The 15,307-nt window shown below is 40.4% G+C and overlaps 1 protein-coding gene across 2 annotated transcripts in view; it reads left to right on the top strand.

The window, feature by feature from the left end:
* The window catches only part of LOC111587747 (cell adhesion molecule DSCAML1), a 108,479-nt gene extending 93,404 nt beyond the window's left edge, over nt 1-15,075 (top strand). For both annotated transcript variants that reach the window (XM_023297845.3, XM_023297838.3), the window contains exons 22-35: nt 1,004-1,157; nt 2,836-2,953; nt 3,618-3,781; nt 3,903-4,001; nt 5,670-5,858; nt 7,281-7,409; nt 7,571-7,729; nt 7,846-8,001; nt 8,198-8,228; nt 8,351-8,469; nt 8,613-8,765; nt 9,079-9,273; nt 9,413-9,721; nt 10,062-15,075. In XM_023297845.3, the coding sequence (XP_023153613.2) occupies nt 1,004-1,157; nt 2,836-2,953; nt 3,618-3,781; nt 3,903-4,001; nt 5,670-5,858; nt 7,281-7,409; nt 7,571-7,729; nt 7,846-8,001; nt 8,198-8,228; nt 8,351-8,469; nt 8,613-8,765; nt 9,079-9,273; nt 9,413-9,721; nt 10,062-10,651 (2,565 nt within the window). In that variant the 3' untranslated portion in view covers nt 10,652-15,075. The remainder of the gene's footprint in view (nt 1-1,003; nt 1,158-2,835; nt 2,954-3,617; nt 3,782-3,902; nt 4,002-5,669; nt 5,859-7,280; nt 7,410-7,570; nt 7,730-7,845; nt 8,002-8,197; nt 8,229-8,350; nt 8,470-8,612; nt 8,766-9,078; nt 9,274-9,412; nt 9,722-10,061) is intronic.
* The last annotated feature ends 232 nt before the right edge of the window (nt 15,076-15,307 follow it).

The following is a 15,307-nucleotide window of genomic DNA, read 5'->3' as shown; positions in this document are numbered from 1 at the left end:
CCTCACCCTCCCTCCAGCCTCGTCTTTCCTGACAGTTTTGCCTTATATATCCTTAAATCCATCTCCCTCCCATCCCTTCCTGATCTCTACTTCACTTCTACAAAATTGTGAGGAGGACATAGGGCTTGGTTCCCAGTAGAATGAGGCCTCTCTGGAAAAGTGATCTTGTCTTTGGCATCCTGAACATTTTACTTTATACTGAGTCTTCTGTGTGATGTAATGTACTTTTTTTAAGTTAAACGTCCTAACCTCAAGCAGGTTCTGGGTGTTTTTTGCTCCCATCAAATTTTTCCACCACATCATAAAGCCCTGCACCTCTGTGGAAAGAGCACAACAATAGAAAGGAATAGAAAGAACTCCAAAATGTATTTTGTACAGTATAACAAAGTCATAATGCAATAAGCATATGTCAGTTCAAGTGCCTGATTCTATAGGCACATAACCTTTGGTTGCAGCAAAGTCAATCACAGCTTCACAGTTGCACCAAAGTCTGTGTAATTTTAGTTTTTTTTACAGAATCTGGTTGGTGCAAGTGTTTTATTTTTTGCAAATGCCTAAATGAGACATGTAGAATAAAGGGATTTTGATGAACTCAAGCTTAGATTTGGATAATTGTGCTGACAAAATGGTATGTCACAGATGAGTAGTTCATGGCTGACCATCAAAGGTGAAAACTGTTTCTTTCTCTGGTAAAGGGTGTAATGTTGACTTTTTTTTTTTTTTTTTTAACAGATAATATGCCTTTTCAAACCCACTAGCAGGACCATAGAATTACAGGAAATTTACAGTTTTAAACCAGTTTTTCGTGAGAATCTTTTTTTTAAAGTTGACAATACTCTTTTTTGTTTGTTTTTTTGTAGTTATGTGTCCTATATGTATTGCTGCTTGTTTTTACTAAATGATAAAAGTAAGCAACAAACCCAAGTGAAAGGATTTTAGCACAGTCTCAGATTTGTCTTCCCAGATTAACACCTTGCTTCCCCTCATTCATGTTTTTTCCCAGCTGCCAAGCGAGTATGAAGCCAATCCGGAGCTGCTCTTTTACCGAATCACCCACCTCAACCACCGGCAGCAGTACCTGATCTGGGCTGCAGCTGTCACCACTGCAGGTCGGGGTAACTTCAGTGATAAGGTCACTGTGGAGCCAGCAGCCAAGGGTGAGTTGCTGAATGTAAGGGAGAGGCATGAATAGAGAACATCCAACATAAAGTGCATTAAAATTTTATATTGTATGTACAACCAAAAGTGAGTCCCTCAGACAATTTATACTACTTGAAGTGCTAAAAGAAGCTAAAAGAAATTATTTGTAAAGTATGGCTTTATTTGGATGCATTTGTAAATGTCATCATATTGAAATACAGTTAAAGCTTTATGTAGATTTTGAAAAAAGTTTTGATGTCCAAACGATTTAAGACAGACTTTCACTTAGAGACCTGAAGGTTTTTCTGACCTACACATTGCTAAATCAGCTGTTTCGTGAATGGGACAACAGTGTATTTTCCAAAAAGCTTCAGTGAAAGGCAACTGGGCTTCTGTTTTTGGTTTTTGAAGACATTTCAGTTGTCATCTGCCAGCTGTTTATGTTTGGTATTTGTTAGTTTTGATAGCATTCTATCAGAACTAACTGTATACCAACACTATACTTCAGAGCCATTGGCAATTGTGATTCACCCAATTGTTAATGAGAAAAATCTTGCGAAGTAGTAGTTGAAAATCTTTCTCAAGATCTTAAAAACGATTGAACACTGATTGACTTATGAACATATCACACTCGTAAATATGAATGGATGTTAATACTATCATTCACAGGGCTTCTTCAGTTTAACCTGAAGCCTGTATCCCGTGTCTTCCAGCTTCTCTTTCTGTTTTTGACTTTATAGAGGTGTGCTGTTGATTTCAGAGTTCAGAGGGCATCAGATAAACTGCCCTCAAACAGGGAAATGACAAGAGGGGGGGCAAAAGGAGTACAGCAGGTGTCAAAAAACAAAAGAAGAGAGGAAATGACACAACAGGAGGAGAGCTAACTAATATGCAGGACAACAGAGATGCAGAGTGTTTAAGAAAATGAAGATGGCAGTTAAATCAATAGGCCTTGGATTAAAAGATGGGAAGAATAAGGGGGTAAGAATGAATAGAGTGCACTTCCACCATGTTATCCTTTCCTTTATCTGCTCATTCCTTTGACTCCTGGGTGCAAAGGTTTGTTAGTGCGTGCTCCTATGGATGTGTGCGTCAGCTGATCGGCAGCTGTAAAAGGCAGTGTCCTCCAGGCTCTCCCACTCAATACTTCATTCAACCTTAACGTAAGTGCACTAGAGCACTAGCATAAAGACAGCAAGCTTGAGGAAGAAAGAGCGACAGAGAGCGGGTGGAGGGGTGACGGAGAATAGGAGGGTTATGTGCCTGAATGGATGGATGTTTTTTCATGTCCTCTCTGTTCATTCTTTGCCCTGTCTTATATTCGTATTCATACTCTATTCTTTGCTGGACAATGTCACATTTAACACAGATTCCTTTTCAAGTGTAACTCAGAAAATACAATAAGTCTTTTCTTGTAGTTAATCCTTCTTATTGAAAGACAACAACTCAATTCATGCATGAATTTCATATTAACCATATCAATATATTGCTTCAAAACATGTGGGATGTTTGTTTGGTTTGAAAATAGCTACTTTGACAATGATAAGAATAGCTGATTGGTATATTGATGACTTTATTATCTTGTATTATGGTCTGATTAAGTCCTAACACTGTGAGCTCTAATACTCTTTTCATTCAATTTCTCTGCCTTTATACAAATTAGATTTTTATATTTCTTCCTTTATTCTCCACCAGCTCCAGCCAAAATCCTGTCATTCGGGGGCACAGTGACCACTCCTTGGATGAAAGAGGTGCGACTGCCCTGTAGCTCAGTAGGAGAACCTACACCAACCATAAAATGGACCAAAGACAGGTGAGAATTCCACTGAGAAGTGTTATATGGAGCTGAGTGTGTCTTGCTGGGATTCCCTTCAGAATAATTATTGTTAAAGTATCTGGTTGGTTCAGCAACAGAATGATGTCATAAATGTAGTGCATCTTTAGAAAATAAAACTCTACAGTTGTCAACACAAACCTAGATCTCAAGTTTAGTATGAACAACACAAAATATCCACCGAACACATTGCATTGCCCCAGCTTCTGCTATGTGTTGCCATTTTTTAAAAATGTCCTTCACGACAGGGATCAGCAACTTCCAGCTGGGCAAGATGCCACAATGAAAATGTCAATTTTATCAAGGATTTGAATTGCTAGTGTTTTTTTTAGTGAATTAACCGCATTAATGACAGTGCTTGCCTTCCTGTGTGTAAATGCTCCACTAAAACTATTTCTCCATCACTATTTCGAGGGGACACAGTGGCTGCATCCTTCCCTTCGCTCCCTCCAGTATAATTGTAAATGGTATAAAGAAATCCAAACAAGTCATAGCAGAATGATAATAGATGCAGTCAGATAATTCTATGCTGCTGAATGATCTGACAATGCTACCTAGCACTTCTAAGAATTTAAACATAATACGCAGTCAAATAAGTCTAAGGATGCCCTGTCAAGATTCTTTTTCCTTCCTTTTCTATTAGCGAGGACACAGCCATCCCATTATCTCTAGATGGACAGCGTCTCATTCTGGCCAATGGGACACTGGTGCTGCGCTCTGTCAAAGCTGAAGATTCTGGATACTACACCTGCACAGCCACCAACACGCTGGGCTTTGACACTATTATAGTGAACCTTTTGGTACAAGGTAGGAAAATACAACTACCAAAACACTTCTCTGTGTCAGAAAGAATTTATTACAAGTCCAGTCTGTGGTACTGCAAGTACAGGTGCACTTGTACAGTTAACTCTTTGCTTCTCTTTCTCAGTTCCTCCAGACCAGCCTCGTCTAACCGTCTCCACAACCTCTACCTCCTCCATCACTCTGGCCTGGATACCAGGAGACAATGGAGGTAGCTCCATTAGAGGTATGTGGCCCTACTGAAGAAAGCCATGCTTCTGTCCATCCCCCTGTATACTCATGTCACTTTTGTGTTCTCTACTGCAGTCATACCTGACATATCTTCATTTACCCCAATGTTGGTCTTTGTTTTGTCTTTTACCTGACACATAGTCAGTGTGCATACTATTAGGTAATTGAATGATGCCCTGGATTTGTGTTTCCCTGTTAACTCTATGTCTGTTTGATTATCTGATTATTGGTGATCTGTGTGAAAGGCTGACCATGGTGTGTTTGCCTGAGTGGGCCCTGCATGCAAATGGAATTTCAGTATGAGGGTGTTGCAGGGTCATCAGTCTGACTCCTTCCTGCTCTTTATATCTTTATAACACTATCAAATACCAGACGTGTATCGATTTTGCTATAATTCCTTAAGACATAACTGCACCCAGGAAGACTTTTTGTACCTAATGTAATTACAAAAGAAATGGCAGCAAAAATTTGAAGAAAATTTCATGAGCTCTCATTCAATCACAGCTCTTTTAACCATGACATGAAGTACCGGTACATTTTAAACCCTCCAAAAGCAAGCAGAGTGTTTTTGTGTGGTTCATGTGGACTGCCTGGAAGACTGAAAGAAAGACACTTACAGCCAGGCATTGTGCACAAGGAAATATGAAGTAATATAAACTTTAGTGCAAACTGTGAGTGTTGGATGTGCAGCTTTGCACAATAATAGTGCACCACCAACTAGTATTTGCAGACGTCATGCAGTGTCTCATATCCATGAAACCTATGTGTGTATCTCGTATGTATACCAGAATGCCTGCCTGTCTGTGAAGCCATCTGCACAGTGCTCCAACAAGCATCTCCTACATTTTCACTGCAGTGGCATCTGTAGATTTCAGATAAAACATGTTAGTGTATTTTTTTTATCTTTAAAAAAAAGTCTCAGCTGATTATGTGACATTTTTGCAGCTTTTGTGAGGATAAAATAAAAATAAGCTGATGAACAAATCCTGTAGGCTGATAATGTTGCACTGACAATTGATGTTATGTTCTAATCTGCTCCACAGTAGCCTCTTATTGTGTTGTTCTAGTCTGTTATTGTACTGTTCTGTACTGTTCTCTCTGCTATCTTCTGTTATGTTCTGCTGTGTCCTCTTCTGTTCTGTGACAGACAGAGGGTGACTATAAAACTTACAAACACTGCTCTAGCTGCACATGTTAACCCTTTTAATGTTTTGGACTCTGTCGCACCATCTGTCAGCGAGAGAGTGAGAAAAAAAAGACGGTACAAAGAGTACAAAGAAACACAGAGAGGGAGACATCCATATATGCATAATTATATACAGACAGACGGAAAGACAGACAGAGATTAGATGGAAAGTGTCTCAGAGCAGGAGGGAGTTGGCTCTCCGAGGCAGCTGATTATAAAAACAGTCACCATATTGCATACTCTCATTTGCATAGATGCTCAGTCAGCGCCATCCCAGTCTTGGGGTTTGTAGGTAACTAATGGCGGCAATGACAGAGCTGCTAGACTGTCCTCCAACTGGGGTTTTACTGGGCAAGAGAAGTACAGTCATATAGTGCCATCTAGTGGTCAGTAGAGGTACAGATGTCAGAATGCTAAGAGAAACGTGCTGCACAGAGGTATGAGTATTATATTCACAGTGTCTTTCTTTGTATGCAGGTTTTGTGCTGCAGTACTCAGTAGACAACACAGAGGAATGGAAAGATGTTTTCATCAGTTCCAGTGAGCGCTCCTTCAAACTGGACAACCTGCGCTGTGGGACCTGGTATAAAGTCAAGCTGGCCGCAAAGAACAGTGTTGGAGCCGGACGCATCAGTGAGATCATAGAGGCAAAAACCCATGGACGAGGTGAGGAGGTGGAATAGAGAATGAAAGAAAGGACTGTGTGCATATATATAAATGAAAAGTATACATTAAATGCGTATTTTCACAAAGCAGAAGGAGATGTAATCAGTCAGAAAACAGAATTTTGAATAGAAAGATAAAAAAATTTCATCAGAAAATTGGCCACATGTAAGAGTTCTCTGTGATGCAGTCAGTGTATTCAATATGCAGCTTTAGATATATAGCATTCATCAAACAGTTTCAAGGACATTAGAACCAATGAAAAACCTGTAATATATATGCCTTCATCCAATCATCAGATTTTTGAAACTGTAGATTCAAAGTCAAGGTATCAAGCTTCACTTTCTGGATTTTTGGCCTTAATATAGTCAGTGGTTTTCTCTTGGACTTTGGCTCTTGTATATGCTCCATTTTTCTAAAAAAAAAAAAAAAACAAATTAAAAATTGTATGGTTGGTCCTTGTTTGGCTGCACAGTGGCGTAGTGGTTAGCACTTTCGCCTTGCAGCTAGAAGGTCCCTGGTTTGCGTCCCGGCTTTCCCGGGATCTTTCTGCATGGAGTTTGCATGTTCTCCCTGTGCATGCGTGGGTTTTCTCCTGGTACTCCGGCTTCCTCCCACAGTCCAAAAATATGCTGAGGTTAATTGATGATTCTAAATTGCCCGTAGGTGTGAATGTGAGAGTGATTGTTTGTCTCTGTATGTAGCCCTGCGACAGACTGGCGACCTGTCTAGGGTGTCCCCTGCCTTCACCCGAGTCAGCTGGGATAGGCTCCAGCCTCCTCCCCGCGACCCTAGTGAGGATTAAGCGGTGTATAGATAATGGATGGATGGATGGATGGATGGTCCTTGTTTAAGGTCAAGGTGTCTTTATTAGTCTCCTGTTGGAGAAGTTTGCCTTTAACAGAGGGGTCTGTTGCATAGACAACGCATACCACTCATACGACAATAAAATAACAAACATCCTGAATAAAAAATAAGTGAAATAAAAGTGCCATGCATTATCACATTGCTTAAGAACAAAATTGCAATGTGCAAATTCATCGTTATGTATAAAAATAATACAGAACAGATCAGATTAGCAGTTTAAGAACACATCTTCTCCACATTCTAACAATTTAAATCAAAAAATTAGAAAACGCCATGTCTTGTCTCACAGATAAGTTATTTTCTTTTACCTGTGACTGAATCTGATTTAATTTTAAAAATCTATACTGATGATTATAATTAAAGGATATTCATTAAATTTTATGTTTTTGACACCACCTCTGCATATGTTTCTAGCAATTTTACAGAAGCACATTGTTCAGTTACCATTGCTGTTGCAAAATTATTTAGGCCTGTATTTGTTTACTAATGTTCCACAATTACCTGTGAAATTTCACAGCATTTTAATAGATCTGAATCGTGATTTTGCTGCTTTTATAGAGCCCCAGTTCAACAAAGATCAGCCTGTCTTCACCCACATCAACTCTAGCCACGCCCGCCTCAACCTGCAGGGCTGGGCCAGTGGAGGTTGTCCAATCAGCGCCGTCACACTCGAATTTAGACCAAAAGGTTTGTCAGTCCTCTTTCAGTTTTGAGGAATTATGAGTGTTTTACAGTGTTCTGCAGCAAATCGAATGGAGAAATGACAACCCTTAGTTAAATGAATTAGATATAAGAGGAGACCTTTGGTAATGGAAAGAGACCTAAGATTGCCGTGTGTTCTTGTGCAGGTACGTGGACATGGCAGAATGTGCGTACCAATGCCACCACAGATGTGTTCCTGGCAGAACTGCGTGAGGCCACCTGGTATGAGTTGAAGATGAAAGCGTGCAACAGTGCTGGCTGTGGCAACCAGAGCTCCCAGTTTGCAACACTGGACTATAATGGCAGTGAGTAGAAGATGCTGTTAGTTTGGTATTCTATTTTGATAAATGGTATTGTCTACTGCTTTAATATTGTCATGAAAGAGCAATAACTAATCTCCTCTCCTGCTTGGTGTGTACAGGCACAATTCCTCCAATTAAATCCCCCCTGGAAAAGAATGACGATGTCAAGAAGCTGTTTTCTATCGGCTGTCCTGTGATCTTGGTCACTCTTGGTGTTGCACTGCTCTTCATCATTCGCAAGAAACGCAAAGAAAAGAGGCTGAAGAGATTAAGAGGTGAGAGGAGAGGGGAGGAGACAAGTTAGGAAAGAACTGGCAAGAAGAGCGAACCAGTGTTCAGAGAGATTCCTGAAGCAGAGGCAGGCTTCAGAGAGAATGTTGAATTAAGTCTCTGGAGTTGCCTTTATTTTCAAAGACTGGTTTGTTTGTCAGAAAAATAGAAATAATTGTTTATATCCTCTGTTCTCTCTAGATGCCAAAAGCTTGGCAGAGATGTTAATCAGGTAAGACAAAATCAGTCAGAAATATTATTAAGCGTAGCTCAAAATCCACTTCATGAATGCACATTTTACTTCTTTATTTAAAAATGGTGAATGATGTGTGCTTGTCTGCATCTCTGGATTAGTAAAAACAACCGCAGCTTTGACACCCCAGTTAAAGGACCTCCTCAGGGCCCACGGTTACACATCGACATCCCCAGAGTGCAGCTGCTAATTGAGGACAAAGAAGGCATCAAGCAGATTGGTGAGAGAGAGACAGAGAGTTGTTGTGTGTTCACATGTCTGCACAGTGCATGAGGTTAACATGTCACTGCATGAAACATATTATCAGCAGAGGTGTTAGGTATTTGTTCATTTACTGACTTACAATCATTCTTTATCTACCAGGTGAGGACAAGGCTACTATCCCTGTGACAGACACAGAGTTCAACCAAACTGGGAATCCTCAAAGCTTCTGCACCGGTGTATCTGTCCATCATCCTGCCCTCATCCAGAACACCGGCCCTTTGATCGACATGTCCGACATCAGACCAGGAACCAGTATGTGCTCTTATTTCATTTTAAAGTTTATCAGCGAATGCTATCAACTGAGTAGAGTGTAGTGCAAATGCTTTATTCCTAGTAGATGCAGTATGTGGTGAAAAATTTCTTTTGTATCCATGCTCTGATTTTTAGTAAATGTTATCTTATTAGTAGATCTATAAGATGTTTGTCATCGCATATGCATTGTTTCCAGGACTGCTGGAATCCTCTGTGGGGTTAGGCTTTAGATGGATCAGTTTATTACAAGTGCTTGTTCTTTTTTCTGCCCCTGTGCCCGTCCTTCTTATTTTTTTTGTCCGTTTACCACCAGACCCAGTGTCGAGGAAGAGTGTTAAGTCGGCTCACAGCATCAGGAACCGTTACTCCAGTCAGTGGACTCTGACCAAGTGCCAGGCGTCTACGCCAGCCCGAACTCTCACCTCAGACTGGCGCACAGTTGGCTCCCAGCATGGCATCACTGTCACAGAGAGTGACAGCTACAGTGCCAGCCTCTCACAGGACACAGGTTAGTACACAGGCATCAACTCAGCCCGTAACACGTACATGTAATGGAGATCTTTCAAAATTACATGAGAATGTGAGGCTACATATCAGTATAAACCTGCATAAAATGTGCTTCATTTCTTCTTCTTTCTCTTCGACAGATAAGGGACGCAACAGCATGGTGTCGACAGAGAGTGCCTCCTCCACCTACGAGGAGCTGGCAAGAGCGTACGAGCATGCCAAGCTGGAGGAACATCTGCAACATGCCAAATTTGAGATTACAGAGTGCTTTATCTCTGACAGCTCATCTGATCAGATGACCACAGGTACCAATGACAATGCAGACAGCATGACGTCCATGAGCACACCGTCAGAACCCGGTATCTGCCGTTTCACTGCCTCGCCACCCAAACCCCAGGACTATGACCGTGGCAAGAATGTAGCTGTGCCCATTCCACACCGCGCCAAGAGTGAGTGGTTGCTGCAAAGCACAATATTTTATTTTAGTGTTTCCTTGGCATATGAAATTGAAACAGGAAAGGTTTAAAATGTCTTATGAATACCTCAGTATCAGACTTTAAGTTATGTGGCTGTGTTCTATAGATAACTAAAATGTACTAAAACTATGGTACATACCTATAATCATTATACAATAATATACATACTAACTACTTTTACAGGGGACTTGTGTGAAACCCATAATGTTGCCAGATGTGTTAAGTAGTAAGCACCTCTACGAATAGTGTCAATTATAGCCTTTGACTTTTTCAGGACATTGTAGATGCATTACACTTTACTTTTCTCCTCCAGGTGACTACTGCAACCTACCCCTCTACATGAAGTCTGATCCCTTTTTCCGAAAGCAGTCAGAGCATCATGACCCATGTCCAGTGGTTCCACCACGTGAAGCCTCTATTCGTGGCCTGGCCCAACGGGCATACCACACCCAGGGCCGTCATGTGACTATGGACTCGGCAAAGCAGCAGGCCCTAACTATGGGCCACTCTGGCCTGTCCAACCTCACTTCCTCCGGGGCTTCCTCTGGAGGAGCGACAGGGGGTGGTGGAGGTAGTGGAAGTGGAGGAGCGTCTGCTAGCTCTAGCAGCTCCACACTTCCCCAGAGGACTCTCACCATGCCTGGCTCCTCTGCCTCGGTGGCCCAGAGTGCAGCGGCAGCTGCTGCTGCTACTGCTGCAGCTGCTGGGGCATCATCATCCTCCGGTGGAGGTGGGGCAGTAGGGGCCACAGGAGGGACCCCTGGAGGTGCCTCCTCATCTTCCTCCAAGATGGGAGGATCCAGAGACTCTCTCCTGGAGAGCAGCTCCTCAGGCTTAGGCAGACTGCAGAAGCAGAGGGATGGAGGGGCGGGGGCCTACTCCAAGTCCTACACACTGGTGTAGCCTGCCATCACTGCGGCCTGTCACTGTAACTCTTAATAGAATGCTGGTCAAGCCAGCGCTTGCCTGGAGCCTCTATGGAAAATTGGGGTGAGGAACATACACATGCACAGCTTACCCGTCAGTGCCTGCGCTGTGCCAGGCTGCAGGGGGCTGCTTGGGTTCCCATTGACACTACTGTATGAAGGGGTCAGACTTGGGTCTCCACAGCACAGGGGTTTGCCTTTCTTTCTGCCTGAATGCTTTCTGTTATTATTGTGTCATTTTTCTCTCTTATTTCGTCACCCTGGAAATCACTTGCCAAAAGATAAATGATTTTTCTGTTCACTCCATACTTTCATTTTCTGGCAAGGACACAGTACAGTACTTATGCACAAAATGCTTTCCACGTGCACTGTCTTGTTTTCTGCATCAAGACAGTCATAGAATGAACCAGGTTGCTTGAGTTTCATACAGATGTGTGTTTAAGGTATTTAGGTTTTTAAATGTTTCTTTTCTGGCCTCTGATGGAAAAGGAGCTCATATCACAGCATTGTGCCATGGCAAGATGCTTTTACTGTATGCATTAACCACCAGCCTTGGTGTTACACTGGCTCTGAGGGGTTACTTCATCGTGGATTCATACATTAGAGGCAGTAGAAGGACTTTGGTCTCAATATCAGATTTGAGACGAGGGGAATTTTCTTATACATGCAATGGATGACAGCATAGGGGTCTTAACTGATGCTTTTCTGAACAGACTCAAAGCAGAGAAGATAAAAAATGTCAAGCATCACTAAGTGAAAGATGAATCCAAACCCTTTTTTTGTTTCATCGGTTTTCTGTTTATATTTCAGATGATGGAAATATAATCTCATGTGCACTAAGAAAAACTTAGAATGGATCCAAGTAACAGAAAACTTCACAAGCCTGCGTGTGTGTGTGTGGATGTGGGTGTACATGTGTAAATATATATGTATACATGTGGCAGGCACACACCAACAATGGACCTTTTTAAAAATCAATCTGTATGCTGACCTCTCGGGCAGACGTCTGTGTCAAAACTGAACCCCTCCCCCCCACTGTTCATTTTGTACTTGTGAAAGGGGAAACGGGACAGTGATGATGATGACGATGTAATGCTATGATCCTAATTTGGGCCAACATTTTTAACTTTGTTTTGTTAACTGTGATGGCTTAGGAAGTGGAAAAATACTGAGGCAGAGGTGGGTTCAAAAGAGAGCAATTTGCAGATGATATGAAATAGGTTCCTGCTTTTTCTCTCTACTTCCTCAAAGGAAAGAAGGAAGAGACCCTTTTATGATTCATCATGGTGCCGCAATACCATTATTCTTCTGTCTTAATTCATTTTACCTATTCCACCTCTGTCCCTTTCTGTCCTTTCCCCACCTTCACGTCGACTCACCCAGTCCCTCATCATATCCATACAGTGTCACTGTGACCTACTGCTAGCGTAGCGGCTAGTCAAAAAGACAGACAGACTGAGAGAAGAGGTCTGATATGCACAGACAGGCAGAAATGCTATGTGACGTTCAAGGACAACTTGAATGGAGAAACAACATACAGCAAATTTATAGAGATGTATTAGAAATATCGTATTTGTATGATCTTGAATTTATGAACGGACAGTGACTTTGAGATTATAGTCAGAGCGATCAAGTGTTAGGAATATGAGTAGCAGAGAGACAAGAAATAAGTGGTCTTCAAAACTAAAAAGAGTCTTTTCAAGTCCCTCCACCTCACTGAAATTGATTTTTAGCTTTATGCATGGTACTGTATCTTTTTTTTTTAATTATTTCTTCTCCCAAAGGTTAATCCCATAACAAAGATTGTTCCAAAAAAAAAATGAAGAGTTGCTCCAAATTTTTTGCAATGATAAAACGTTAACATCAGGGCTCTCGCAATAGAAAAAAGAAAAAGATATGATATATGTTTGTTTTCAAAAGTATGTACATATATATTTCTATTCAAATATATAGCAAATATATGAATATTGAAAAAAGCAGAGAAATATAAAAGCCGTTCTAATTGAAAATATATATAAAAGATCACAAGACAATCGCTCAGAGTGAAAAACTGCAAGAAGGAAAGAAGAAGAAAAAGAAGAGGGAAGTTTTAAACGGGTAGCACAACCATGGACGGAAGATCTTGGAGAGAAAGGAAGTGGTGTGAAAGAAAGTTAAAATGGTGAAACTGAGGTTTGAGGAATGATAACGACGACGCCCTTGTGATTTTGTAAATGTTCCGGCTGCAGCGCCTGCACAGCAGGTAGCAGCTGAAAGGACAAGCACAGTAAAGTCAAAATATAGTGTGAGATTGTGTCGCTGGTTAACTGTGGTCTATGGCTCAGTGCAGAAAGTGTGGTGTTGAAAAAGAAAACAGTAAATAAGGACAGCCTATACATTAAGTGAGCCTCTTGTATTATGTTGTATTGTACCTTCCAAAGGTGTGTTCACAAACTCAATGCCATTACCGAACTTATAATTCATGACGACAAACAGACCAACAAGTATTTCTGTTTCTTATCTGTGTCATAGCGAGTCCTCCCCAAAGTCCAGGACTGCAGACCAATGAACATACCACACAGTAAGATTATATCTGCTGATAAATGTATTCATGCTCCCCTTTATTTTCAAACCAGACAGGAGGGACATGTATTTTGCTTTCCTGCTAATGGTTAAGATGCCTTTCATTCTGACCTTTATGTTTCAAGTTATGCAAATACTTGTCTTTAGAAAACATGAGTTTGGGAATGAGGCAGGCCTGTTTTCACTACAGAAACATTGGCCTCCTTCTCCGGTTGTATGGATATCGGTTGGAGTGATGAAATGAACTTCTGTCCAACCTGCTTCCCCCAGTTCTTAGTGAAGTTGCTTCTACTGTGTAACACTGATCTTCTGTCAGTTTGCTCAAAGTAAATGTCGTGTCTGTTTTTAAAGAAAATTCCACCTTCTGATAAACTTACGTGGGCTCTGTGTAAATTATCAATCAGAAATGTTTCCAGATTATTCATAGGAGGTATATTTTATTATGATGTGTAATTTATGTTTCATTGTTTCCGATTTCAACTTCACTCTAGTACAAAGTACCGCATATCCACTTTGATGAATGATATACTATGTTTTTTGTCCTCTCAGGCAGATAATGGTTATTAAGGCTTTGCACAGAATTGGGAGAAATCTTGCTACTACATGAAAAGCTAACAGTTACTTGTAGTTTTCGAGGCAAAGTGCAATGAAATGACTAACCATATTACAGTTTACATTTTGGTGTTAATTGGCTTTGTGAAGAAAACCTGAATTATGGTTAGTAAATATGGAATTTTTAGCAAGCAATTATTTGAATATATTCAGTGTTTAGTATTTAACATATACTTGCACAACTAAAGAGCATAAAAGGGCAACAGGGGTCAAGAGTTGCATACATTTTTTGCCATTATTCAAAATAATAATGGCTAAAATAATTATAAACTAAAGTCTAAAAATATATGGACGGTAGCACTTGAAACTATTATTTGTTATTTTTGTTGATCTCTTAGGGCTAGATGCTCTATTATTATTGAGCCAGTTTTCAACAATGTTTAAATGATTTCCAATGTCTAGGTGTTCTTGGGTGGATTTTTCCTTAAAATACAACAGCATACTTTCAAACTGACGTTTCCTGTGTTTGTAAGGCCAACTTCACGTTTCACTTTCCCGACCTTTTCCACATCCGCTAACCAATCAGAGCCCCTCCCCCCCTCCCTATCACTGTACCCTTTTGCCCACCTATACGACATAATTTCTACTCCATAATAGAAGACTTGTGTACATAGGAAAGTGTTTTGTATAAATGAGTACTATTTTCGACATCTTCACTAAAAACCAGGGCACAATGTAAACTTTGAACTGAAGTTATTGTAATGAAACAGAAGAGGACTTAATGAAAAACTATAGAATTATACAGACACTGCTTTATCTTGATTTTATGGACCAGTTAAAACATGTCAGAGTGGACCATGCATAGTTAACAATTTTGGTTCCTTCCTTTACAGGGCATTTGGTTGCGTTGTCTCCTTTTTATTTATTTTTGTTTAATTTTTTGTTTGGTTTTTACTTTTTCACAGGTTGCTTAATTTAGAGTTTGCTTTTGTTTTGTTTTTTAGTATTCCATTTTTGGGGGGAGGGGCAGCAGCATTGCATGTTCTGAAAATTTTGCTGGTTATTACAGAAAAAGGGAAATGGTGAATTGAACAATTTAAAAAGGGGGTTAATGAAAACATTTTAAAAATCCAGAGGTTATTCCTTAAACTTTTATGGGGAAATGTTGCTTCAATTTGCAATTGCTTGTGTTTAACTCTACATTTTCTTTTCTATGAAAACAAACAAAAACGGAAAAAAGAGTACTCAACACCTTGTGCAATAAAGCTATCTTTTTATAAACTGTGATGATATTGTTCGTCTTTTTAGAACCGTGTAGCTTTTGATATTAATTGTATGAAACCTTTCAATTTCTACTGTAATGTCAACAAGGTAAGGGCTACACTGACTATTTCATAAAGGAGCTTCTAACCCTGATGTGTTTAAAATCCTCAAAGATTACTATGAACTTTCCTCATGGGAGCTGTTTCTTCTGGAAGAGGTTCAGATGAAAAATGGCAACAGCAATGTCTGTGAATTT

The sequence above is a fragment of the Amphiprion ocellaris genome, chromosome 7 (genome assembly GCF_022539595.1).
Source record: "Amphiprion ocellaris isolate individual 3 ecotype Okinawa chromosome 7, ASM2253959v1, whole genome shotgun sequence".
Lineage (NCBI taxonomy): Eukaryota > Metazoa > Chordata > Actinopteri > Pomacentridae > Amphiprion > Amphiprion ocellaris.
This window is presented reverse-complemented; position numbering and strand designations above follow the sequence as displayed.